Genomic DNA, 26947 nt, shown 5'->3' with positions numbered 1-26947 from the left:
GTTTCAGGTTTTGTGCTGTATTTTCAAGGTTGTGCTAAGTGTGTTTGTGATGGGAGTTCTCTTACACTTTGCATTTAGCTATGATTGTGACAGAGTCCATGTCAAAAACCACAAAGTAACATCAATGAATTCAATAATGGGATTCTAAAGATTTACACCAGTATGGGTTTAATCACATTACTCAAAAAATCTAGCATGTAGCCTTGCCACAGGCATCCACTTGAGAAACTATTTGGGTTTTTGCCTTTAAGTGGAAAGAAAGTTAAGCTAATTCAAACCTGTCCATTTCAGATCTTGAGGTTATTTCAAAGGAAGGCCACCATCTTCCTGTCCATGTTAATCAACTTTATCTCCTTGAACAGTTGTTTATTCAGTCAAGTCTAGAATGAGTATGTGGCACACCTGGAACAAGAAACCAAGCCCTGACGCCATTGGTGGGATTTCTACCTACATTAAGAAATATAGCTCAGAGATGATATGGGCTACTGGGACTCCCAGTACAAGTCAAAGGACACTTTGGGACCAGTGAGGTATATGAGAGAACAGCACCAGATCTAACTGCCAAACAGAGAGTGGTTTAACCGCCACAGCAAATATTCCTAGGAAGATTTTTGATACTGGGTGTTTTTATGCTACAAGCTTACATACAGAGGTGTCATTAGTTGAAAGGAGAAACAAATCTTTCTGAGGTACAAAGTCAGAAGGAGCTTGTGGTGTTAAGGCATTTTTGAGATCTTCCAGGATGTTTCTTCTGCTAGGAGTTATCTCTGTCTTGGAGCAGGAGGCCTTTGTCCACAAAGGATGGCCTCTTGTAGGGGAGAAAAGTGTTGCCACTTTCAAAGTTGGGAGAGTGTCCTCAAAAACAACAGGCACAGGGCCCGGGGAGTGATTCCCCCACTAGCAGCATGCTCCCAGAGCTTGCCTGCTGCAGTCTGCAGCCTCCTCCCCTTCGAGAGCCAGGGTGACCCTCACTTCTCAAAAAGGGTGTGAGTGCCCATCACGAGTGAGAACACCCACCTCATAAGGAGACTGGCTGTAAGTTACGGTGTTTGAAATCTGTCATGTCTCACATGAAGAAGAAACTCCTAGAACTGAAGAGATTTTTCTGTCCAGAGCCAAAAATATCCAAACCATTTACCTCTAGCTATATAATTAATAACAGATCAAGGCTGAATGCACCCTATGTTGTTAAAACAAATATAAAATCTGCTGACCAAACATGTTGGTTTCAGTCTTGTAGCCTGGGCAGCAACAAAGAATTGCAGGGTCATTTCCTCTCTCCTCTCCAGTAAGTGAACAAGCAGAGAAATGGGCAAGAGAAAAACTCATTACAAGCAATGTGGTTCAGCTTTACAGGGTAGGAAAATTATCTTCCACAGTAGTTCAGACACCTTCAGTTTTAGAAAGTCAAGATTTAAAGAGGACTGACTAGATGCCTCTGTAAAGCTCTCAGGGATGAGGAAGAATGAAATACATACTCTTACCTAAATGGGGAAGGTTCAAGTGTACTAGGTAGGCAGCAATAAAGAAGCACAAGCACCACCGCCAGGCACTTCACTAGAGACAATTCATAAAGCCAAGATTTATTTTAATAAAATCTGGAGAAGGAAGAACTTTCCTCAGGCACAAAAACTACCAGAACAAAAATCAGTCAGGGACAGAAAATGGCAACACACTGATAACATTCCCCACTTCATTCTCAATTGTATCATAAACCCATTTCCTATTGCAGCGACATTCTGGCCCACATTTGTTTGAATTACATTTGGGGCAAGGATAGAAGCAACCCAGGCAGTTCTTTTCCAGGCAATCACACAAATCCATGTTATTACAAAGCAGCCTGCCACGTTTGTCATACTTCTTTGTAACTCTGCAGAAAAGAAGAAAAAATTATTCTCAGTGAATGCTTCAACACGTTCAAAGACTCAACCAAAAAAATGTGGCAAACATCTGTCCAGGAACAAATACTTCCTCTTTAACAACTTCACAGCATGACGAAATACCAGCATTATCCTAATTGTAACAACCACTGTTATTAAAAGTGAAAGTGTACCAAAGAAGTAAATCATAATTCACGTAAGTCACACAGAAAAAGACCGTTTCCCCAGCACAGCTTTCATATGTAATAAGAAATCTCTCTGCAAAATATTGATGCTTTTATTCATTTCACTTATATTCAGTAAACAGCATACCAGCCAGTTTTAAAGTAAAACACATAATAAATTAGCACATCTTACTTGGGCTTATTTAAAAAACCTTGTTTCATCTGTGACAAGCACGCTTTCTTTTTCTGCTCTCTAGTTTCAGGATTGAAGTCAGCTACCTGAGGTCCTGGATTCTGAAAGGCTAAGGATTTTAATTGTTTCTCAACTTGTTGCTATAAATAAACAACAGAAAGTTTATAATTAGTACAATTGGAACAAATATTTATTAACTGCCAAATGTCCTCACTGGCTGTCAAATTGCATTCAAATTAATATTCTTTAAAACTTAAAACAACACAGTTGGGAAAATGAAGCAAAACTCGACCTAAATTAAGATTACATTGTTTAAAATGTTTTCCTGTCTAACTGTTAATTCAGTATTTCTTTGACTGACTGTGCATCCTGACAGGAGAGGGAATAACCATCACTCTAAATATGTTACCCTGGTACAGTGGCATGGAGTTTGAAAGTTGTCTGCTGGAAGGCAGGTTCATGTATGTTTTTGTCTTCAATTTTATCCATAAGGTAAAAATAAGTGCTATGATTATAAGCATCTCAACTGGATTCACCCTTACCTTCACTGCTCCCTCAGATGCCTAGAAACCATCTTTGTCTAAACAATCTGGGGGCAAGAGAAACGTCTGGAGATGCAACTAGTATGAGAAGAAAGCATTTGCACAAGTGAGGAGTATGAAAAAAGTGCAGACGAAATTAAAGAAGTTAAACTGAGCACAGTTTTTGAGAAATAGGAGGAAGCCTTTTCTTGCCTATTTTATGGGATTCATGTTTGCAATTAACTAGAACTGCTGAATGTTTTGGAGGTTAAAACATCAGCTCTTGTGATTTGCCATTCCACATAGCCTGTGCATGTCAGCAGTCATGTCTAAAGTCAACGCAAACAAACATGGGTGTTGTGTCAAACAATTTCTCTTTGGACGATCACTATGGACATTGAACGTACATTTGTCACGCATTATGCAAAGGCAAAAACATACATACAGATTTATCTTTTCTCCTCTTAGATAAATGGAGGTGACTTGCCACCCCTCAGCTTCCCCGGAGGGTGTCATTCCTTTCAGAGTCCACAGTAATTTTTCACAAACAAGTGAGTGCTTTCTTTGCTTCTCATAGGGCAAGCAGTGGCAGTTCAGCCCAACCTGCTGATACAGTGATTTAGAAATACCTGTGCACCTGAGTGCACTTGTTTACAAGGTGGTTGATGCTACGCATCTTCAATTGCATCCTCCTGAAAACTTCCAGGGCAATCTCATGCACCTACATGAGGAACATATTCAGGTATTTCTGCTTTTGAGTCTGGGCTAGGTTTTCAGTGCAGAAAATATGCTTCAGCATCATCATTGTTCATTATCATAAATTACACAATTTCAAGTTGGAAACAAATAATAATCTATGAAAATAGTCCTCCCTGTAAGAGTACTGCCCTATTTCCCTACTTACTATTTCATTTGAGCTCAGAACCACTCTTAGCCCCTTAAATGACTGCACTGCAAACTGGACTCATTTCACTGTTGTTATTACTGATATTACCCTATTGACTCCAGCTTTTTACTTTGTAACTATGGAAGAAATCGAAGGCAATAGTAAATATCTTGATAATAACATAGTACCAGAGTAGTCATACCAGTTGTCTCTGTGTTATCAAACTCTCCTTATCAAGAGAGACATTTTCTTCTGCAGATTTTTCCTGGGCAGAATTGCCTTTCTTGCAGTTTTCTTCCATGATGTCATTCATTTGACCACCCTTCTGAAATACATACATACATACATGTGTGTTAGACACGTGCAGAAGTGTGACATCCACAGACTTCTAAGTGAAGGTTTTAAGGTCAGCAGGTGATAGCCATACTAGGCTTTTATATATTCTTAACCAACAGCAAATGCAGAACAAAATGTGGCTCAGTATCAGCCTCGATTTTAAAACTGTATTAAAGTAATATAACATCAACCAAAGGCTGTATCATCAAAGCCATTCTACAATTCGTTAGGCAAACTTCGGAAAACCTCTAGCGTTTAAATATCACAGAAATGGAAAGAAATGCTGTGAACTCTGAACCCGTTCCTGACACCACGGCAATGCCACCTTTGAGGCAAAGGTGAGAAGCGGTGCTCTCACGGAACACGCAGCAGCAGCCGGCGATGCGCACGGGAATGAAGGGAGCAGCACGCAGGAGCAGTGATTCCGCTTACCAGCGGGAGGCACTGTTGTCCCAGCTGCTGTTCTTTTCGCGAGGCTCCAAAAAAGAGCAGCCGGGGTGGGGTGGGCGTGGAGCAGGAGGGGTCTCGGCGTGTTCCGTGCCTGTATTCACAGACCCTCCAAGCGTGTGTCAGAGCTGTCGCCACGGTAACTAGCCCGTTCCCTGCGGATTCACAGTTTTCTTCCCGAAAACTTCAACCAATGGACTAAAAGTAAACTGCTTAGCCTTTAAATCTCAGTCCTTAGTTTTGCAAGAGGTTTTGTGTATAAATAGAATGTTTAACTTTTAGATTTAACAGCTAAAAAGTGCATTTCTGTCTCTGCTAACAATGCATCCACCGAGGACTGTGGGATCTGTGAGTCTGTCCCACAAATCCCACCCATCACCTCTGCCCCATCACACAGAAATGGTGGTGGCAACTGTTCAGGATGGATATTAGCTACCTCTTCTCACCCACCTTGTGGAGCTATTTAATTAAAAATTTTTATGCAATATATGCAGTTCCAGTGCCTCAGTGTGGTGGTTTTACCCTGGCTCAATCCCAGGTGCCCACAAAAGCCGCTCTATCGCTCCACTCCTCAACCAGACAAGAGAGAGAAAATATAATGTAATGAAAGGCTCATGGGTTGAGATGAGGACAGGGAGATCCTCCTTCCTCACCAACCTTGGTGTCTGCAGAGCCATTGCTCTTACACAGTCTCTCTCCCCTCTTCCGCTGGTGCAGTTTCACTTTTTTCCCGCATCTTAATATGTTACCCCAGAGGCACCACCACCGTCACTGATGGACTCAGCCTTGGCCAGCAGTGGGTCTGTCTTGGAGCCAGCTGGCATTGGCTCCATTGGACATGGGGGAAGCTTCTGGCATCTTCTCACAGAAGCCACCCCTATAGACCCCCTGCACCCCCCAAAAAAAAAAAAAATCTTCCCATACAAACCCACTACCTCAGGCCTTAACCCCAAACACCACCGGAAATATTTAAGCTTTTCCAGAGTTTCTCCAGCCCTTCCCCAGGTGCTGCCCAGTCTCTCTCATTGCCTCTGAAAGGTAGTGTAGTGGTCTCTGCCAGGTTGCCCTGTACTTTAGGGCTGTTGCCCACACCCTGTCCCAGAGAGGATGTTCATTTCACCACCGCCAAAGGGCCAGCACCTCCCTGAGAGAAGCAGAAAAGCAGTCCAGGCCTTCAGCCTCCTCTGTTGCAGCTCTTCCCTGCAGAGCAACAGTCAGTGGGAACAGCAATGAGAAGGAGGAGACCTTGTAGTAAGTAACAGGAGAGGACACTTTTTTTGAGAGGTGAAAAGAACAGCTTTCAGCCAGTTTTGGAGAGGGTTTCCCTTTCCCCTCTTCAGTCACCTGAAGAATGACTGAGATTGTGACACTGTTCACAATGGGATGCCTTACAACAACAGTTTGTCATGGTTTAACCCCAGCCAGAAACCAAGTACCACACAGCCCACTTGGTCACACACACACATCGGAATGTAAAACACAAGGGTTGAGATAATTACAATTTAGTAATTAAAATAAAATTGGAGGAAAAAAACAAAACAAACCCAGCAACAACAACAATAATAACAACAACAACAATAATTATAATGCAAAGGAGGGAGGAGAGGAATAAAATCCAAAAGGAAAAGGAGGAAAAAACAAGTGATGCACAAGCCAACTGCTCACCACCTGCTGACCAATGCCCAGCCAGACCCCAAGCAGCGATCAACAGAGCCTGGCCACTCCCACCCCTCCAGTTTATATACCAAGCACGATGTCCTACAGTATGGAATATCCCTTTGACTAGTTTGGGTCAGCTGTCCTGGCTGTGTCTCCTCCCAGTTTTTTGTGCCCCTCTAGCCCTCTCACTGGCAGGGCCTGCAAAACTGAAAAGTCCTTGATTTAGTATAAATATTACCTAACAACAACTAAAACCACCAGTGTGTATCAACATTATTCTCACACCAAATACACAGCAGCGCACCAGCTACTAAAGAAGAAAAAAACCCTCTATTCCAGCAGAAATGAGGACACAGTTTTAGTCCTGGGGCTTGAGCATCTTTTTAGGGTTAGAAAAGGAAAGCTATTACCAGGCAATTAATATTTGCTGTATGGGGGATCCTGCTAGGTGCCTACAAATAAAATAAGAATGAAGGCCACTGCTCCAAAGAAAGTGAGTATTGCTCTTCATTTGCACTCAGGTTGGAGTCCTGATGAGGATTTGCTTAATACACCTTCTCTCCTGCCCAATCATGCGTCCAGCATTGTTAAAGCACTTTAAGAGTATGCATGACCATCATCCGTGTGTGTTTTATTACAGTGTGCAGGGTTCAGAAGCAGAACAGCTATCAGCAGCTACTGCTGTAAGCATGCAGAATTCCTGCATGTGCTCTGGTCATGTAAATACTTGATTCCTTTGGAAACTAGGTCCTAGCAGTTATCTGGAGCCAAATACCCAAAATCAGAAGCCACTTTTTAAATACTGGCAGAAAAGGACCAAGCATCTTGTTCCAAACACGTGTTTCAAATGCCCTTCCACCTCAGTGAAAAATATCCTGTGTAGAAAATGTAGCACATTTCTGTCTCAATATATATTGTAAAGATAAAGTGTTAAATTTTAATCTCCAGGAAAGATGCTCAAAAATGAGGCAGAATGTGACAAGGAAACTGCAAGATTCGGACATCGGTGAGACTCACAGGACTGATTATCCTCCATAGCATGTTCTGAAGGAGGATAGGAGAATGAGGGAGAGTGTGAGACTCAGACATCTACTGCAAGTCTGCAGAACCTAATTATCCAGAGGAAAGCATTCTTGATCCTGAAGCAGAGTTTTTTTCATCTACTGTTTTTGGTCTGTAGTTATAATCCAGGGGCAATATATTGAACACTAGTCTCTTCCATAAAAATTTCAACTCTGCAAGCAACCATCAATTGCACTCTTCCTCCACCAAAACTTGTATTCTCCCACACCTTTTGAATACATTAAGTACTTCCTGAAGGAGATCATCCACATCTCAACATCCCACTGTGGCTGTAGCTGGTGTGAAATGTGGTGACTGGCATTCCAGATACTTCAGGCTGCTTGATCTCAGCAGCCTAAAGCCAGCATCTCTGCAGGGCTTGCCAGAGTGAATCCATGTTGTTTTCAAGTTGTATTTGTTCATACCATTGGACACTTTCTGGCAGAGACCAGTAAGCATGTTCATCACCTCCACTAGGGCAAGACAAGATGCTGTCCCTATGGCTTTAATCCCCCAATGTCCACATGGATTAGGCTATTCCATTGCAATAGTACCATCTTCCTCAGCCTAGTTTGGCAGAGATGTCTGTGAGCTCAGAAACCAGCAGTCAGGTTTGTGGCACATTCAGGTATGCATCTTGAAATCTCTGTAGGACATCAGGTTGCCAGCCAAACTGAGAATGAAAAATTAATCTTCCCCAGGATCAGCTACGGACTGAGCTGTAAAAATGTGGAAAGGCCACTTACCAACTGGTCCATGCTTTCTCTCATAGCCCCAAATGTGCATATGCATTCAGAAGATGGCCTTGAAGCCAGCCAGGAAACACAGACCAGACAAAGAAGCAGGTCTTGTATCTTGTAACTCAGCTGGTTTCCCAGAAAACTGATAAACATGATGACAGAGCAATGGCCCATTCTGTGACGGGAGTCTGGAGCAGTAAATCTTGCCCTCTCGCAGTAAAACAAACCCTCATGAGTTTTCCCTCCCAAACCCAGAGCCTTTCTGCCATATCTGGAAGCGAGTGATCCTTTAGCTGAAATCGAAGATATAATTATAAAACCATGAGCATCTTCTGGTTGCTATGCAATTGGCGGAAGAGATCTGACAGACTTACCTTTTGAAAACCTGGAGCTCTGAAGCGCGTATGTTCAGTTCAGGGCAGGCAGCAGGAGAAAAAGCAGGTTCTCCAGAATTTTAAATTGTTCTTACCCCAGGAAGGGGCTGGCACAGCATAGGTTTACTGCTGCACAATTCCTCTGATAGTGGAAGTATGACGTCAGCCTCAGTGTGACTGAAAGAGAAGACAAATAACCAAAATAGCACTCCCCAGAGAAGCAGGCTGAAGACAGTGCCAGGTAACTGTCTTAAAGGACCTCACACTTTCTGCCTCATTAATTATGGCTTTTTAAATAGTACTTAGTACAATGAGTAGAAATAGAGAAATTATATAAACTGGGATCAAAGTCCTCATTTATTACTTGCATCTGTGGTATGTTCACAGAGCAAATGTATTTCTTAGAGCTTTTTTTCTTAAAAGGTAAGTAAACAAAAAAGTGTAATAACTACTGCATTTTACAAGAACGGATGTTATTATTTTAGGGTATGGATGTAGTAAAGGAATATTTTACTGCTTTAGACAGAACATTCTGGATTCTGTTCACCATCTCCAACAGTCAAAAGTAATCCAATAAATAGCTAAGTAATCCCCAACAGCTAAAGTGGCAATGCAACCTCATGGTTCAGCTTGCTTCCTTTCAAGATTGTTTGTTGCACTACTGGAGACAACTCAGACTCCTCCCGATACCTCCAGATGCCAGTTTCCAGCATGCTGCAATCACTTAAGGCTCTTATTACTGTTCCCTAAAACACAGCTAAATCCTAATAAACATCCAGAACTGTCAAGTCTTACAAATTCTCCTGTCATGCTTAGACTAACAGTCCAATGTGTCTTATCTTCACCAGCTGTATCCACCCATTCTCTGAGGTATTTCACAACACTGAGGGCAAGTAAATTTAGTGTTTACCATACTATTTTCTTCCCCTCCAAACAATTTTAAAATCAAAAACTGATGTAGCATTCTAGCAACGGAGCTTAGCTAGGTGATTTAGATGCTGCTACACATTCCTTCATTTTTTCAAAGACTGTTTTTCCTGTCATGAAAAATAAAACAGAAATCCCTCGAGGGGAACAATATTAATCACAGTCTCCAAGGTACTCATACAACAGCAAGCCACAAACAAAAATCTACAACTGGTTTTATTCTCCTATATTTTTCCCAGTGTTCTTCTCATTTCTCCATATTTTACATAATGGAGAAACCAAGAATTATTAACTCTATAAATACACCTTATGCTTGGTATCTCCTTCTGTTCCATTTTTGCTAATACTTATACATGTGTATCTGTACTTCTAAATTGTTTGTGCATGAGTTGTGATATTTGTTTATCATAGCATACATGATGATGTACAGCCTGCAATCTACTCAGAATTGTTTTTACTGAGTGAGTGTTAGGCTATGAGTAGGTGAGGATGTACATGTAGATTAAAATCTTAGGTGGCATTTAGAGAGATTGATTCTGGTGGTGAAACTCCTAATGGTCTCTACAGGGACAAGTTTCCCCACCATGAGCCAGTGACTGCAAATACACCTCGGGAGATACAATACTATGGAACTAATGCCCCTACCGGGGCTGGGGGGTGGGGGTGGGGAGAAAAGCAGAGAACAGATCCATTGAACGTCTTTTAAGCTTCCTGGCCCTTATCCAACGCCAAGCAGATTGTTCCTTGTGCACCCTCAGTGTGCTCAAGCAGCATCCCGCAGCCAGCACAAACGGGGCAGCTCGAGAGGAAAAAAATGCACTTTTTCTGTGTTAAACATTAACCTGTAATGTTCTTATCCTATCAGGAAACAGTTTCTTGCGGCTCTATGATTCCACTGTTCAAACGTTGAGAGGGAGGTCTTGCTGGTGTTCCTCTCATTTTATCATTAATGTCCCCCACCCCTACCCCCACCCCCATTTATTTCTAAACTGCCGGGTTTACCAGGTGTTTCTGCCTCTTGTTTTCTCCTTTCTGGATGTTCAGTCGGCAGCAGTTGGGGGGTGTGGGGGGTGGGAATGACAGGGAGAAAGCACATGAAGGGCAGGGAACCCGTTTCGGTGGCCGAGACGCCAGGCAGGGGCTGTGACAGGCGCGTGTGAGGCCGCACAGCCGCCCCGCCGCGCTGCCCCGGAGCACCCCCGCCGGTGCCGATCGCCGCGCCCCGCACACAGGCAGGGCAGAGGCGGCAGCCGCCGCGTCCTCCAGCCCAGCGCTTCGTTACCTGAGCCCGAGGCCGCAGACGTGCCGTTACCGGTTCCCTGAGCCCACCTCCCCCTCGCGGCAGGACCGTGCCCCCCGCCAGCGCGGCCTCCCGCCCCGTGCCGGCCGGGCGCGGGGCGCGGCGGGCAGAGCGGGGCCTGGCGGGCGGCGCGGGGCCCGGCGGGCGGCGCGGGGCCCGGCGGCAGCCCTGTGCGGGCCAGCGGCCTCCGCCGGCTGCGGCGTCGTGCCCCCGCCCGTCGGCCGAGCTGGCGGCGCCTCCGGGAGAGCCGCCTCGGGAAGGGCAGACGTGCCAGGCGAGCAGCGCGGGGAGAGGAGGGGGGGAAGCACCGAGTGGAACGGCAGTGCGAGCGGCAGGGCCAGCGAGGCGGTGCGGGACGCGGGACGGGGGAGCCAGAGCAGAGATTCCTCTGCAGCTTCTGGAGGGGAACGCGGTGCAGCAGGTGGATGTCCCCGAATGAGCTGTGGCCTGTGGGAGGGGGCCCGCGCTGGGCAGGGAAACAGCGTGAGGAGAGAGGAGCGGCAGAGAGGAGCGGTTAGGGACTGACCTCAGCCGCCATCCCTCCTTCTGCTGGGCTGCTCAAGGGAAGGAGGTGGAAGAGTTGGGAGTGAGGACAAGCCTGGGAAAGAGCTGGGAGGGGGGGTGGGGAGAGGTAGGTAGGTGGTGTTTTAATGGTTGGGTTTGTTTCTCGCTATCCAACTACTTTAATTGGCAATAAATCAAATTAATGTCCCCAAGCCAAGTCCATTTTGCCCATGATGGTAACTGGTAAGCAATCTCACTGTCTTCATCTCAACACACCAGCTTTTTCACCTCATTTTCCCACCACGTCCTGTTGAGGAATGGCAAAGCATCAGGATGGGCGTCCCGCAGCCAGCCAAAGTCAGCCCACCATCCCTGCTTGCCTCAGAGAGCATCCCATCACAGAGGATGACAGACAACTGCCCCCAAGACCAAAGCCCATTGTCCCCTTGCCACGGGGAAGATTTTGACCACTGAAAGAACCACCAACAAAGGTAGCAGCAACAGTGGTTTTATTGAAGTAAAATACTGTAAAAGTGAAACTTAACAGATAGTGAGTGAGTGAGTACACACACAGAGGATACAGTAATGATTCAAAATTACCCATACAAAATCTTACTGCACTGTAATACAAGGTTATGTGTAATGTTGGTCTGCAGTTGTTAAGGGGTCTCTCAGCCTCAAGGAGTAACCCTGAGAAGTGTCCCATCTCAAGGGGAGATCACCACCATGCAGCCAACTGCTTAGCAGGTGGCTCACTTAGGCTGTCATGTTTATGGTACAAAGTAGTTGGCTCAGAGTCAAACTCCATGTTACAGAAAAGGGCATAAGACTCCTTTGTACTCACAACTTCCTTTGTTCCTTGACAAATGAGTCTTGGAAGAACCACCTGCTATTCTTGTGTTAATCACATGGTCAGTGTTCCAGTTTCCAAGTTCATACGCATCAGTGCTCACCATGTCACCCCGTCCTTGCATGGGCTTTCAGAGAACAGACTGGAACTAGAGAAGTTCTTGGCCCAGTTACAGCCTAGGCCTTTATTGCCTTTGGAGTCTGAACCAAAGGTCAAGGAGTCGGGTCCATCCATCACACCTGGCTCCAGTGGAGCCCCTGCACCTCTGGGCCAGGGGATGCAGAGATGACAGCTCTTTTTTCCTCTGTGAGTCATTGCACAACAGGAATGTAGCAAGGCCACATGTCTGTTCATTTAAGGTACTTTAGCCCCAGTGCCTTTTCCCCTACCACATGCTCACCCTTCTGGGACTTAAAACAATGCTGAAAGAAGCAGGCTGCTCCATCCGCTTCATCTGTGTGTGCCATCAGTGCATTGAGGTGGCATGGCACTCACACCTTGACCACCCAGGCCTCATAGCCAGCTGCTTTCTCCTCACCTGCCTGGAAGGCTCCTTGGGGTGCCAGGGAGGAAAAGGGGGCATGGGTGGGGTGGGGCAGCTGTGCCAGGAGGTGCAGAGGAGCAGCTGGCTAGTGCTCTGGGACCTTGCCTTGAACAGCTCTGAATTCTCTCTTTCTCATGAGAACAACATGGCTCACAGTGATGGAGAAACTGCAGGGAGAGTGCATGGCAGTGGGGGGACAAGCAGTGACACAGGATTTCTTGGTCCAGCCCTGACATTTGGAGTAAAGCTGGAAGCTGTGTGCTGTGGGGCAGCTGGTGATGGTGGCTGTAGAAGTGGGACTGTATTGATCAGCACTGGGCTTAGGCAGCAGGGGCTGCTGGTGGGCCAGGAGCTGCTCCATGCACTAACAGCGATGTCCAGCCAGCTCAGAAAGGGACAAAACCAGCCCATCACACACCAAAATTGCAGCAAGTCAAGGTAACACATGGCACTGCTGCTCAGACGTATTTAAGAAAGAGCAGTAGGTGGGCAGGAAAAAAGTAAGGGAAACAAACTGCAGGAGACACGTGGAAGAAGGGACAGCTGGAGATACATACTTGGGAGAAGGTGCTTGATGACAGAGGAAGGATGCCTCCAAGGTGACTGTGGCCTGTGGGCAACTCATGCCAGGGCAGGGGCACTGATGAGGAGCTGCGGGTGACCAGCACGAGGACAGGGACACACCTGAGAGGCTACTGGCCCTGTTCTAGATGAACAACAGGGGATCCAAAAGAATACAATATAATCCTTCAAAATACCTCAGGTTGAGTTTCTCTGAGGAAATGTTCCTCTTTGGACCCCTGGCCCTCTCATGGCTTTTCATCATCCTTTAATAACTATACTGGACTAAACTTCCTGTAACATTTTACCCCTTCCAACCTTGGGTAAGCCCTCCACCTCTTCCTGAGGTCCTAATTCTCCCTCACTCCTTCCACTGCCCAATCTCTTCCCCATCCTTGCCAGCTCCCTGAGTCTCCTGGCCTGTCACACATGCATGCTGTAAAGGCAGAACAAGTGTGACTTTTTGACTTCCTCACTCTCAAGGCAGAGAGCTGGACTTGAGGCAAAAAAACTGGTCTTTTCCCATGATACCTCCCTTTTCTCCCTTTAGGGCCTACTAAATGCATCCTGTCTATCAATGACACATCTCGTCTCGCTGGAAATTGCCCCATACACACACATCTTCACAACGACACGTCCCATAACACCTACACAGTCTGTGTAAGTACTGTCAAAGCTCATTTCCTGAGGTCCTCATACTCATTTTCAATGAACTTCCTTTCACCCTGTTGTGGTTTAACCCTGGCTGGTAATTAAGTACCACGCAGCCGCTTGTTCACTCCCCCCTCACCCTGAGGGATGGGGAGGAGAGTTGGAAAGGAATGTAAAACTCGAGGGTTGAGATAAGAACAATTTAATAATTGAAATAGAATAAAAATGAAAGAATAGTAGCAATGATGACAATAACAGTTATAATGAAAAGGGAGAGGGAAAGAATAAAATCCAGAGGGAAAGGAAGAAAGACACATGTGGTGCACAATGCAACTGCTCACCAGCTGCCAACCGATGCCCAGCCAGTCCCTGAGCAGTGATCCGCCCACCCTGGCCAACCCCCCAGGTATATATACCAGGCATGCCGTCCCATGGTATGGAATAGTGCTTTGGCTAGTTCGGGTTGGCTGACCTGGTAGTGTCCTCTCCCAGTTCCTTGTGCCCCTCCAGCCTTTTCACTAACAAAGCCTGAGGAACTGAAAAGTCTCAGATCAAAGCCGAAACACAGCACCACGTTAGCTGCTAAAAAGATAATTAACTCCATGCCAGCTGAAACCAGGACATACCCCAACTCCCTTTGCAATACAGCAGCTTTCCTAGCTCGCCCTGAATTCCTCCTGTGCACCTCTTCTTCCCTTGCTGCATCTCCCAGTTGCCACTCTTCAAATATCTGTGGTCAACAGCAGCAAGAACTGCCATTGTACAGCTGTCACATGTTAGGTGCCACCAGGTGCAAATGTGTGGACACTGTAAGCAACAGCAGCTCAGATCTGCTCCTGCTCAGGCAGCTTGCTTAGCAATCCCCTTCACCATGTGCCTCTGCCATGAAAACTGTGCTGCTATTCTGCAATACAGAACGTCAGCCAAAAGGCACACATTAGTCAGGAGCCATTATTTGAAACTAACTTCTTCTTTAACATTGTTTTATTAATTGTTTACATATTGGCATTTCAAACTGTGTTGTTCAGTAGAAAGTAGAAAAAGACAACAAAAGAATAATAAGGAAGAGGGGTTAGAAAGGAAGAGTGGTTACTCATGGTTGGAAGGAAATGGTTTGGACATACTGGACTTTGGGGTAAAATGCTGTTGTGGGAAGTTTAGTCCATAAATCCTGCAAAAATTACTTTCTTGAGCTTTGCTTAGCCCATCTGGTGAGTCACACAGAGCCAGTGACTAACTAGTGGGACTCACAGAAAATGCTGAAGCAAAACCTCTCTTAACTCATCACAGCCTTGATGACCTCCTCTGCTTTCTGAATCAACTTGATGAAGACTGCCCACAATTTTCTTTGGCACTACCTTTAAATTAATCAAATGCTGAAGAGGTCAAATGATTCCAGCACAAACCTACTGCACCAGTTGGTAATTCCCGTACAACGAAGGCATCCTTAGGTAGTCTCAAAATAGTTACAATTTTTCTTTGTAGCTGCGGGGAGCAGAGAAGATTCATTGCCGCCAACACAACAATTTTGTTTAGAGCGTGCCAGTGAAAAATTATTTGTATTAAGAAGTCTGGGGTTTATTCCTTGTCTTTTCATAGTTCAGTACTTTAACTTCTTGGGTTTCCTGCATTCCCACATAACGTTGTTTTCTATGTTAATCTGAGCACCAGTACAGTAATTTTGCCATAATACTGTTAACCCACAAATAAGTAAATTGCATGGACTGAGGATCCCATACATTTTCAACCACAAGACAGTACAGTTTGCTAATACTAATGGACTGAGTTCTGTCTGTCTGTCAACACCAAAATGCTGCATAAGCATGATTAACCCTAGGTCTACATTAGCAAGCAGCTCAGTGCAGTAAGAATGGAAGCGCTTGGTGATATTCCAGAGGGGTTAGTTTAGTTGTATTCTAGGGCTACGGCAAAATGACTGTCAGATGGCAGTGTCTATCAGCTGCACACCACGAGCTCATCATCTCAGATAAATTTCATCCAAAAAGAATCCAGTTCACACACTCCAAGACCGTCCTTGGGGGCTGAAACATGCTAAACAGAGACAACTGGGATGGTATCTTCAAAAGCACATTCCTAATCAAACACAAATGTGAATGTAGGCATACTAAGTACAGATCTGCTAAAGAAAAATAAAATTTGAATGACAAGACATTGATTTATTGCAATTAAAATCTAAGGTTTCTTTGGTCCTTTCCTCCCTACAGCTCTGAAGCCATTCTCAAGTTTATGTTTCATGCCGCTGTTCTAAAATATTGTCCTCTTTGCGATTTACAAGCATAGAAGTGGAGAGAGACAGATTAAATGGCTTGCCCAAGATCACAGTACAAATCATAAGCAAAACAGAATATAAAACATTTCCAGCTTTCTGATGTGTTTTTGCCGCAAACTTGTACCATACCTTTCATTCAGATATTCAAAAAACCCCAAAGGATTTAGGACTGTATCTATATGTTAGATTATTATTAGCAATGCATCGATCCCTGCTAACAACTCATTCAGTAGGAAATTAATTTAGATACAATATGAAAATATATCTCTCATTTCCTTTGCTGAATCTTTTCTTTGTGAATTATTTTAGTCAAACTTTCCTGTCGGGAAGACAACCACAGGACTCATAAAAATGTGCTTTACCTTTAATTACACCTTAAAATGAATACCAAAATGCTAATAAACATACTCTGAAATACACTGGAAATAGTTTTCCAAGTCAATCATCTACATTTTTCTGTAACCAGCTGGCAACTTTGATTAGCAGTTCTCTCCTTTCCAAATTTTCAGATTTTGTAAACTCCAGTAGTAGAGTAGTAGCCACTCTCTCATCCTCTTCCAGTGTAGCATTATAAAAAACCTGCAACTGAAGAAATAAACACATGAGCCTAGTTCACATAATTTCACTTGCAGCAAGCAACTGTGTGCCTGACACGTGCTTCAGACAGAAGTGCACATGAGAAGGGGGAGACAGCAGAGACTAAAGAGGGAATGGGGAAAGCTTACTGATTTACACTAAGGTGGGAAAGCTCCTTGCACATCAGGAATGCGCCCTTTTGCCATCCCTCTAAAAATCCTTTCAAATGCAGCCAACTTCACTAGTACGGGTGGTACCACACAGTGTCTAGGACTAACTGGGTAGCAGAGTCCTCCTCTTGTGCTGCCTTTTCTACAATCACAGAAAAAGAAATTTTTCCTATCAGTCTAATGAGCAGAAGAGAAGAGAGGACTGAGGAATAGCAAAGAAATATAAGGGGGGAGTAGAAAACTAACAATAAAAGAAATGAGACAGATGTCAGCATGACAACCAGCAATGTAACATGCCAGCAGCCCAACTTTTGATGCGTATTCTGTAGACATCACAGGGGATCTCTACAGATTTTAAGGAGGAAAATGAGACAACTTTGACAATATTTATTGGGACTGAGTTCCAAACCTGAAGGTTAGTTTAAAGGCCGGCACTGCACTACTGCTTTTGCCATCCCAGGGAGTTAACTTGTTCCTAAAGAACAAAAGTTGAAAAACCTTCCATGAATGAAGGTTTTCATGAATGTTGAAAAGAGATTTTTTTGATTTTAGGAGATAACTCTCTGAATTGCTCTCCTCATTAAGCATCCCTACTCAGTTACTTGCTGTGTGCATGCATCAACCAACAGCAAAAAGAAGAAGCAAAATTTTTCTTGTAATAACAGATACCAGCAGTTTTGGGGCTGGCATAGAAATGTGGATCACATGCAGACAGCGCAAAAGCTGAGCTGTTGAGAAAGGAAAATAATATTTTGGGAAAGAATCTGGGAAGCCTTGGACTAGGAGCAAAAGACCAAGAAAAGAGTATGAAATGAAAAGTGATAGTTAATGATTTGTCACAGGCACTAATGTGGATTAATGTGGGGAATAAAATAAGACAGCCTACAGCCACCTCCCACAGTTTTCCACCTTTCAGCAGGTTTCCCAAAATCCATCCCTTTTTTCCAGATGTACAGCAGCCCAATTAGAAAGTATTGTTCATGGGCTCATCTGGGCTGCCCTGCAGTCAAAAGGAAAGAATTGTGTCACACGTGCAGGCAACCTCTTACACTGCAACCACACAGAGCAGAATGACGTCCGTACCTGCACAAAAGCACACTTTAATGCCATGCTTAACAACCAACTGCACACACAGACTGCAGGGCTGTGGGTGAATGGTCATATGAGGAAGTCTCATTTTTCTGAATGTCTCAACATAGCAACATTATACAATACATTCTATGGTTTCTTTAAAAAACAGTATTTACAAACAGGCAATAAAGTTAAAACTAACTGCCTCTCTGATTTACCTCTTGGATCTGTACATCTGTATTGACAAATCTGCCCATGACTTTTAATACATCATGTAATAATTCCTTCCCGTACCTGTAAAATTGAGATAAAGGTCCTTCAAACAGCATGTTAGCAAATATACTAGATTTCATCACATTTGAAAATACTCCCACTGTTTAGTTGTTTACCATGCTGAAAATACCAACTAAACTGAAGTTTGCAATTGTGCAATCTTTTTCCCCTTTTAATGAAATGTTATTAACATTCAATTTAGGCATTTGAGCAAGACGAAGCACACTCATTACCCTTTATTTTCACTTCCCAGTAAGAACTGGCATTTCTACTTTGGCAACATGAATTCTTTGCTTAAAATGGATAATCTCTGTGATCCCATACCAAACTGGGCTAGAAAGGCTAACTAATAACAATTCTAACAACTGGTGGTTTCTGTTGATATCTTGAGGGTGGCGTATAAGTTAATGTCCACACTATTCTTTTAGTTTGAAAATAATCACTTTCCCAGCAAGCTTCTCACCAGTATGGAACACAGAAAAGCTCTGTAAGGGAACAAGGTGGTTTGACACGAATCTGCTACAACTTGCCTTTTCTAGTGTTAGAATCAAGATACACATTTGAATGCTCCCAGATGGCTGGTCTTGGGTGTGCTGCCACTAATGGCTCCCAATGGACTCCTTTGCCACCTGCCACACAGCAGGAGTGTACTGTCACAGCCCTGCTGCTTTTCACCATTGCCAAGAAGAGACGGAGTCTCTGAACAGGCATCAACATTCTTTCTTTGCTTGAGACAGGTAACCCAAGCTCATCTGCAGTTTACCTGCATCAGTGCAGGAGAGGTTTAGGACTTAAGTCAGGAAATAATACTGTGGTGGTATTACAGCATCTGTAAACCTGTTTGTTCCAATCCCCCACCTTTCCATACTCCCCTTGGAAAAGAAGTTACAAACTTACTCTGGCATTTTACAGCCATGCTTGTGAAATGCTAGTGGATAAGCCCATTTCTAGAGTCATATTTTCCAGGAAATTTAACACTTAAAAGCAATTAAACAGTCATGAACAGACTAATTTTTAAAGCATTGTGTGTCTGACATGAGCTTTTCTTTGACATTAAGCCCTGATCATAGTTGAATCCTCTGAAAACTCTGCTCTGCATACTTAAGGAACTGCATCAATCATTACAAAAAAGCCATCTCTGGAAGGAAAACCTGCACCTGCACTTTACAGCTCAAACATGAAGAAGCCAAAGAGCCACAGAAATAAAGGGAAGCCAAAGCTGGTTGCTTACCATACCTTTCACTTAAAAGTGGCCAATTTTCCGTAACAAATTCCCAGGCTATATGGTACCCAATATCCTTAGTCACCACATATAAGATGACAATTGAAGTACAATTGGAAGAAAATAATGTACCACTGAGTCCATACTGCAAGTATCTGTGAGAAAAGAAGGTAATAATTGAACCTATCACTTGCTGTTTCAGTGATGATCTGGAAATATCACGCAGTTCGGGAAAATTCCTGTTTCAACAAATACCAGAACGTGGAACGTTATACCAAAGTTGGTGTCACTCTGTGCTGTGTATTAAGCTCGGGTTTTGTCCTTACATTGGTGAAATCCCCTGTTCTTGCACACTAACTCTCCACTTCTCAGTAAAACGAGGGTGTAGCACACCAGGTGGCTATATGTGCTTTTCTTATCTGTGTTACAGAAAGACAACCACTCCTACCAGACAATGCAGTGGAATGGAAAACTGCTCCTCAGTTTCTGGAGACTCACTTTGTTGTGACACAAATGGAGCCTAGAGAGCAAGCCAGCAGTAAGATACTCTGTTATGCAAAGTGGACCTGTTTGTAGGGTCCCCTATAGCAAGACCCAATAACAAGGGGCCTTGGATGCTTTCATGAGGGCTAAGGCAGGATTTCAGAAGTATGTTAGGAACTACCAGCCAATGATGTCAGCGGCAGTGAGTGTCTGAATGTCTTGAAAAAGTAACTATTCTCTTTGTTGCCTCAATGTATCACCTCGCATGCTCCTACTTCCAAGGAGCACTGTTGAAGAGTTACCTTCTTATAGGGTGTTGCAGGAAGCTGGTTTATGGGTAGAGTAGATGAGTTTGGTTTCTCCCATTTGCAAGCCATGCTTAACAGAATGATCAAATATACTCAGGGCCAGGAAAAGCCCAGCTCAACGGTCCTTACCCCAAAGGACTTTCAGGGTGGCATTTAGAAAAATAGATTGGCTCATCAACTAACTACTAAGGCTTGTCAGGGACCAGTGCTACCCTGTGCTGATGACAAAGTCAGTAAAGAACCATAAGTTAAGTGGAAAATCAGCATAGCTGATTGGACACCCCTTCACAACCCATCTTGCCTTCTTCTCAGGCATATCTGTTCTGTCTTCTCAAATGACTGCCATCACATGAGCAGGTGGCTGGCAGGAGAAAACTCTCTGCTACTTTCAGAACTTTAGACCAAATTCAGAGTTTATGCCAAATCTTGGAAGATCATTCTTTAGGCCATCACTGACAAATTTCTGTCCCTTGATAAATCCTTTAAGTAATGTGGGCATGACAGATTAGAGAAATCAACGAGCAACATAATTTTCCTGATGAAGTGAAAAGATTTTATACAGATGCCAGTGAAAGGTAATAAATACAGTATACCAAACTCTGTTCAGGAAGTGTTTGGACAACACTCTTAGATATATGGCTTAACTTTTAGGTTGTCCCACACTGAGTCAGGAGTTAGACTTGATGATCTTCATGGATCCCTTCCAACTCAGGATATTCTAATGATTCTATGATTTTATGAAGCTGGAAATTTTTTTAAAAATATTTCAGTGTGAGCCTGCACTTCAAGTGCTGATCAGCTTGCTAGTAAGTCTATTTTTATTTTTGCCCTTAGCCTGGGTGATTTGGCTTCCACACAAAGCCTAAAAAGACTATGACACTTTAGTTTGGAAACACAATAAGCAGGGGAGAAGGAGTATGGAGAAATTATATAAAGTAATAAATAGTAAGGATAAATGTCAAAGCAAATATGATAATTACTGTTTCTGAGAGTGCAGAAGGTAAGGGCAGCCAACGGGTTCCAATTTAAAAAAAAAAAACATCACAAAACAGGTTTAAAAAAAACAAAAGGAAGAATTTTTACATACAATAATGTTATGGGATATGTTGCCATAGTCTGCTATAAAGCCTGAAGTATTTTGGTTCAAAAATGTCACTAGATACATCGACAGAAGACAGGCCCAGTGTTATACATGACACACTAGTTACTAGCTCAGGAAATCCCTTTCTCAGTGATCACCAGCATCTGGAATGTTGTACCTGCAGAAGGATCATTTGTGTTTGCCCTGTTTATCATACTTTCTCTGTAAGAAAACTCTTAAGATTCTTCCAGTGGTACATAAGACACATGCTTCTGAGGTAGGTAAACCTTCAACAGGTTTACACAGTACAGTATTTATGTTCTTACGATTTACTTCTATATACACAAAGATATTCTTTATCAAGGTCACCTGTAAAGTAACCATGACTCTTTGGCACAGCTCATGGCAGACAGCAGGATGTCTTTATCTTCCTTTGTGGAGTTCGTATGGTTATACATTTCCCATGCAAAATTCCATTCTTTGTCACTTCCCACTGCAACACCATAGCAGCAGACTGTTCTTCTAATTAGAAAGGGAATTCTGCAAAGCAAAATATGATTAAAAGGTACTGTATTGTTGTAAAGTCAAAACAGGCAGTTAACGCATAACTGAAAACAAATGTTTCTTTACAGTTAAAAGTTGCACAAGAAAAAATATAATAGCAATCTAAATAACACTAGGAAATCTAATTTCTTTATTCTTGATTAAAACATTTAAAAAGCATGCAGCTTAAAGGTAAACCGAAAATGTTTTTCAGAACAGTTGGACCAAGCTATTTTGTGTACATACAGTGTCAATGCCACCCCTTCACTTCACAGCCTAGGACGTGGATCTCACCATTTAAAAGTCTATACCTGCATATAAGCATCATCCCAGAAAGGATTTTTCAAAGTTTCTTCGGTGAAGGCATCCAGTAGGAAGAGCCATGTGCAGTACAAATGGAAACAGAAGGGACATTTATCCACGCAACAGGCAGCCTCCTACTACTTGCAACCCAGGGGAGAGCCGTCAACATGGCAATGAATTGCATAACAGACACTAAATGCAAACATTACCAGTGCAATACTGCATGTGTAAAGGCTAAACAGAAAATTTCTTCTGTGGTAATGATGTGTCCCTGACATTAAGACGTTGTCAGTGCTTTCCAGTGATAGCAATGTATTCTACTATGCAGGCTATCTGAGAACAGTTTAAATTGATGGAATTTTGGACTAATTCTTTGTAGAAGAATGGGTCCCATTCATAGAAATTAAATGTTCAATTTCTCAATGTTAATCTGTTAATCTTATTAGTATTACATAAAACCAAGACTGTAAGTAAAGGTGTAAAAATTATCTTCCATTACATCAGGAGATAGACTTGGAAAAGCAGACAAGTTTCTGATCACAAAAGCCATTCTTCAGGCCCAAAACCAGAAACAGCAAATTCAAATTTAGATATAACTTGAGAAAAATTCCTCTGAGCTTCAGTAGACCATCCCAGAGAAAACTGGGATTGATACCAGCAGAAAGAGAGACATTATTAGTCAGAAAAAAAGGCTATGTGACAGCAATCTTCAAAGCAAAATGTAGAGGCAAATTATAAACTCTGGAAATTAAGAAGGACTAGTGGGAATGAGGGAGAGGGTTGGGTGTTTTGCATGACAGACATCACTCATTGAGAAGTGAAAATGTAAGATGCAGGCAGGGATTTTGATAGTCCAGATGTGGGTGGGGGATTTCACTGGCATAATAACAGGAAGTGTGGGCATGTATTATATTTAGTGCAAAAAATAGTTTGGCTTCATTTACCTGGATAAGTGCTGCAGTATGAGGGATCTGCCGCTAAGAATGATGCTTACTGGGACTGAGTGGTTATATCAAGGCAAAGAAAAGTCCTGCAAGGAATACTTTTATGACAGATCATCTTTGAGTTACAGGGTCTAGTAATTTGTTTAATAATCATAACATTGCAGAAAGAGGCCATGGTAGGGTAGTAACAGGGTAGAGCAGCTTTGGCTAAAATATAGCTATTATCTTGCTACTGCAGCTGTTCCAATTGTTTCAAGAAAATGTTGGTTACTGAGTCTAAAGTTGTTGTGGATGAAGAAGAGCAAATAGACAAGCTCTGTGTATCATTTGGCTGAAGCTCTAATTTTCAGCATTCGAGGCAGGCTGTACGGGCAGCCTACTATGGGACAATAGTCTACTGCCTGGTGACATCTATGGTGGTCCTGAAGTCATCTATGTTGTATAGTTCATAGAGAAAGTCCACTGTGCTCCATAGGGACTTTGGAACTTGGGGTTATATTAGGTGAGGGGTGGGGCTTATTACTTTCGGTATTTTTTTGTGGGAGTGGTTGTGTGCTTTGATATTACTGGCCTGCCAGGATTCTCTCATTTCTGGACCTTGGGGAAAATGCACAAAGCTACTGGGAAGAAGGGTGGATAATTTTACATCATTTTCATGGAGCCAATGCAGAAGTGACATAATGATTTCTTAACTTTTGAGAGCAACAGCAGTATATGGTTACTTTTAGTGAAAACTCAAATGTACAGCAACATTGTCCCTCCCCCTAAACTAATTTCCTTCATTCGAAAGAAGACAAGCCAGTAGCTTGTGTACATACAGTGTCAATGCCACCCCTTCACTTCACAGCCTAGGACGTGGATCTCACCATTTAAAAGTCTATAGCTGCATATAAGCATCATCCCAGAAAGGATTTTTCAAAGACAAACAGCACCACAGAGAATACATTAATTTAGCTAGCTCCACTTCACTCCTATAAGCAAAAAAGAGTAAAACTGAGTGAGACTCTGGCTGGGAATCACTGCTCTTTGCTTGTTACATCCATGGACCACATACAAATGCATTGTATCAAGTCCTGTTAAGATCTACCAGGAACTGTTTGGAAATGTTCAGCTGAAAGTCAGTCACCTTATCTGAAAGGGAAAAGCATTACTTCCTTCTACAGATGTGAGAACCCTACTGAGTTCCTCCTGTGGCAGAACAGCTGTAGTGTGCTGTTACGAATTTTGCTCTCAGAGTGGAGAACTGAAGAGCATCTAAAGGGATCTGTCTGTGAAATATGAGTCAAAAGTTTATTATGCCCTTTTCCTTTTCTATCTAGCATATGAAAAGTCCCCTCTTTAATTGAACAGGAATGATGATCCGTCATTTGAAACTTAAGAAGTGTCCTATACCTATGGTTTTTTTTTCCTTAAAACATGATCATTTTTTTTACTTAATAAAATTCATAATTGCATTTTTCCCACACTTATAGCCATGTGAAGTGTGAGGCTGTAAAGTCCCTTTGAACTTCTCTTCATGCCAGGAAGGACAGTGAAACTAACCACCTCCATCTAATTGAAAACCAGATCAGCCAATATATTTCACAGATTTTTCAGCTCTTCAACTCAGCTAAGGTATGTAGTATTCTAATAGGAAAAAAAATATTTCAAATATTATTAATAGGGGAAGATAGATGACTATTTTGAAAAGAGCTTGAGAATTCAGTATAGCATTGTTGCTTCTCATGTGGGATAGTGAGAGTATTCTCTCTGAAACATAACAGAATGTACTTAGGCTATTTAAACTTTTCAGTTTAACTGCAAAGCACCATTTGGTTTTTATGAGGATGATCACTACAAAGCTATTTGAAAAAAACCAGAAACATAAAAGTACAAGTTCAGTTTACTTAGCCAGCTACATATATCAACAGAGATATAGAGATATAAGTAACAACAAAATATTTATAACAACTACAACAACAAAAACTTCAAATATTCACTCACCGGTCCCAGTACTATTTGACTATTGCACAGAAAAACATCAAAAGAAAGAGGGAAGAAAAGAGAATAAGAATTTCAATACATCGTAAATTTTCTTTAACAATGCAATACTCCAATACAGAAAGTCTGATCCCGGTAGAGCCCTGACTCCATCTTCACAGATCAGAAACCTGACCAGGAGGCTCCACTATCAACATAAGACTGACAGCTGTTCCCAGCACCTCTTTATGTGAATACAGAACATGCAAAGCAATTTGATGGGCTTACCACGGGCAGATGCCTGTATCATACAAACATTGTTTCAGTATTGCAAAGGGAAGCTTATAGACTGAGTTGGTACACATGATAATCCTAAAGCTGTACTCCAGCAAAAGGACTGGATAATATGGGACATTAGCCCTAATCTGAGGTTTGTCTGCTATGTGGCTAAGCATGTTGGTCTTCATGCCAAAAATCTGCATCCTTCAGCCTGTATGGTCTATGTAGAAAGTAAGAATTATGAAATCATCATCAAGCTGGGATTTGGGGAAGGGGGGGGGGGCGGGGCTGGGGAGGGCAAAGTTGTGCTTCAGTTCTGTCATTCTGCTAAGGAAAAGAGCACTGTACAGGAGCCTTTTTCATTCTGCCTCCCCCATGTAAGAGCTCTTTAATTTTCCACCTCACTTACACATGCACACCTCTAAGAGCACATTATCATTCTTACTTGTACTCAGGGTTGTCCATCCACTTAGCATACAGTTCAGATGACAGATTCAAACAGTCCTGGAGGCCCAGCCAGCATGCTGTTGCAAAAAGTTTTTCCAAATACACTCTTAAAGGGAAGCCAAAATAGCAAAAATAAAAGATATGTATTCCACATTTGGAGTACTTCAACTGTGCCTGACTGGCACAGTTTCAGCACATGATGCTGTTAACTCATGAGAACCTCTACTAGAAACAGTTGAGGTTTAATTAAAAAACGTATAAAATTAAACTATCAATAATGGGTTCCTGACATCAATATTCATGGACATTAGTAAGGCTACCAATGTACTATAATTTCTCTTAGTTTTTTGTGTGGTTTATATCCCTCTTGGTAGTTTTAAGAGACTAGTTGCATCTAGTCCAAATCACTCCAGCATTCAAGACTGTGGCCACAGTGGTCTTGCAAGATTAAGTATTTTAAAGATCTAGCGACTGATCCATAAATTTCATCTGCAGTTCATTGCTGTCAGTTTTACTCCAACCAGCAGTAGCCTGTTGAGTCTGTTCTCCAATTAAAAAAAGCTACCACTCGGATCTATCTATTATCTTTTATGCTCACTAGATAGACTGAAAATATCCCAGATTATCCTGATGCTGCAGCTTCATTGGAGGTATCATCATAAATAACACACTTATAGGAGAGTCAAAGTAACAATTCATTACATCCAAATGAATGAGACCATTTTTCCTGTATCTCCTATTTAAATATACAGTGTATCAATCACATCAGAACAAACTTTAGAGAAAAGACAAATACTTACTGAGCAAAATAGTCATCTTCCAAAGCATCGATATTTTGACGAATAAAACCTGCATAATAATGGTATATTGGCAACATTCTCTTTAAGAGGTATTTCTTTTAAAAGAAGGGAAAGAAAAAAATACTTTAATTTAGATGCGAGTTTTTATTTTACTGTGGTTTTCTTTACTTACTCAGATTTATCCTAAATACTTATCACTATTAATTTCTTGACAACTCAGCACATTAAAATAAAGCATATAAATTTGCTCTAAAATTTAATACACCTGTACATCTGTTCAAACTGGGAAGTTAACATTTCACATCACTAGGACCTTTGAACTCATTATGAAAGAAAAATGCTCACTCAGAGAAAATGAAACAAAACTTCTCAATAAAAAATACTTTGTTCTTCTCATATATTTTAAATATGCCTTTACTTTTAGAATTTAAGAGAACTACTATTGTTGGATTGTACTTTAAACAAAAGTGAAATCTTTTTCAAATAGAAGTCAGGGAAATAAATAAGACAGTGTCACCTCAGGTAGCTCAAATATGAAAGATAATAATCTAATTTAGCATCCAAACCCAATTCTTTCTTTCTCTCCATGAAGATGAACT

The 26947-nt window shown here is 42.4% G+C and overlaps 2 protein-coding genes across 4 annotated transcripts in view; both read right to left on the bottom strand.

Moving 5' to 3' along the window:
- Positions 1-1620: 1620 nt before the first annotated feature.
- On the bottom strand, positions 1621-10564 carry ARL14EPL (ADP ribosylation factor like GTPase 14 effector protein like). The gene is made up of 5 exons (XM_056324876.1): positions 10472-10564; positions 8263-8439; positions 3847-3969; positions 2238-2377; positions 1621-1870 (listed from the first exon to the last, which is right to left on the bottom strand). The coding sequence occupies exons 3-5, from the start codon at positions 3955-3957 to the stop codon at positions 1648-1650; spliced, it is 474 nt and encodes a 157-aa protein (XP_056180851.1). The 5' UTR covers positions 3958-3969; positions 8263-8439; positions 10472-10564; the 3' UTR covers positions 1621-1647.
- Positions 10565-11505: 941 nt separating this feature from the next.
- LVRN (laeverin) overlaps positions 11506-26947 on the bottom strand; it is a 43218-nt gene continuing 27776 nt past the window's right edge. For 2 of the 3 annotated variants that reach the window (XM_056324854.1, XM_056324852.1), the window contains 6 exons: positions 26349-26443; positions 25547-25654; positions 21443-21613; positions 19216-19356; positions 17925-18000; positions 11506-16474 (listed from right to left, as the gene is read on the bottom strand). In XM_056324854.1, the coding sequence (XP_056180829.1) occupies positions 16328-16474; positions 17925-18000; positions 19216-19356; positions 21443-21613; positions 25547-25654; positions 26349-26443 (738 nt within the window). In that variant the 3' untranslated portion in view covers positions 11506-16327. Of the gene's footprint in view, positions 16475-16504; positions 16778-17924; positions 18001-19215; positions 19357-21442; positions 21614-25546; positions 25655-26348; positions 26444-26947 lie in introns of those variants that run through there. The other variant, XM_056324853.1, reaches the window with a different exon arrangement.

Source organism: Falco biarmicus, chromosome Z (assembly GCF_023638135.1).
Source record: "Falco biarmicus isolate bFalBia1 chromosome Z, bFalBia1.pri, whole genome shotgun sequence".
Lineage (NCBI taxonomy): Eukaryota > Metazoa > Chordata > Aves > Falconiformes > Falconidae > Falco > Falco biarmicus.
This window is presented reverse-complemented; position numbering and strand designations above follow the sequence as displayed.

Bases quoted from the DNA above. Each gene is read 5' to 3' on its own strand.
- ARL14EPL (XM_056324876.1), bottom strand. From the start codon at position 3,957: ATGAATGACATCATGGAAGAAAACTGCAAGAAAGGCAATTCTGCCCAG. The intron at 2,378-3,846 runs GTATGACTACTC...GTTTATTTATAG, and splicing joins TGATAACACAGAGACAACTG to CAACAAGTTGAGAAACAATT. The intron at 1,871-2,237 runs GTAAGATGTGCT...TCTTTTCTGCAG, and splicing joins GGTTTTTTAAATAAGCCCAA to AGTTACAAAGAAGTATGACA.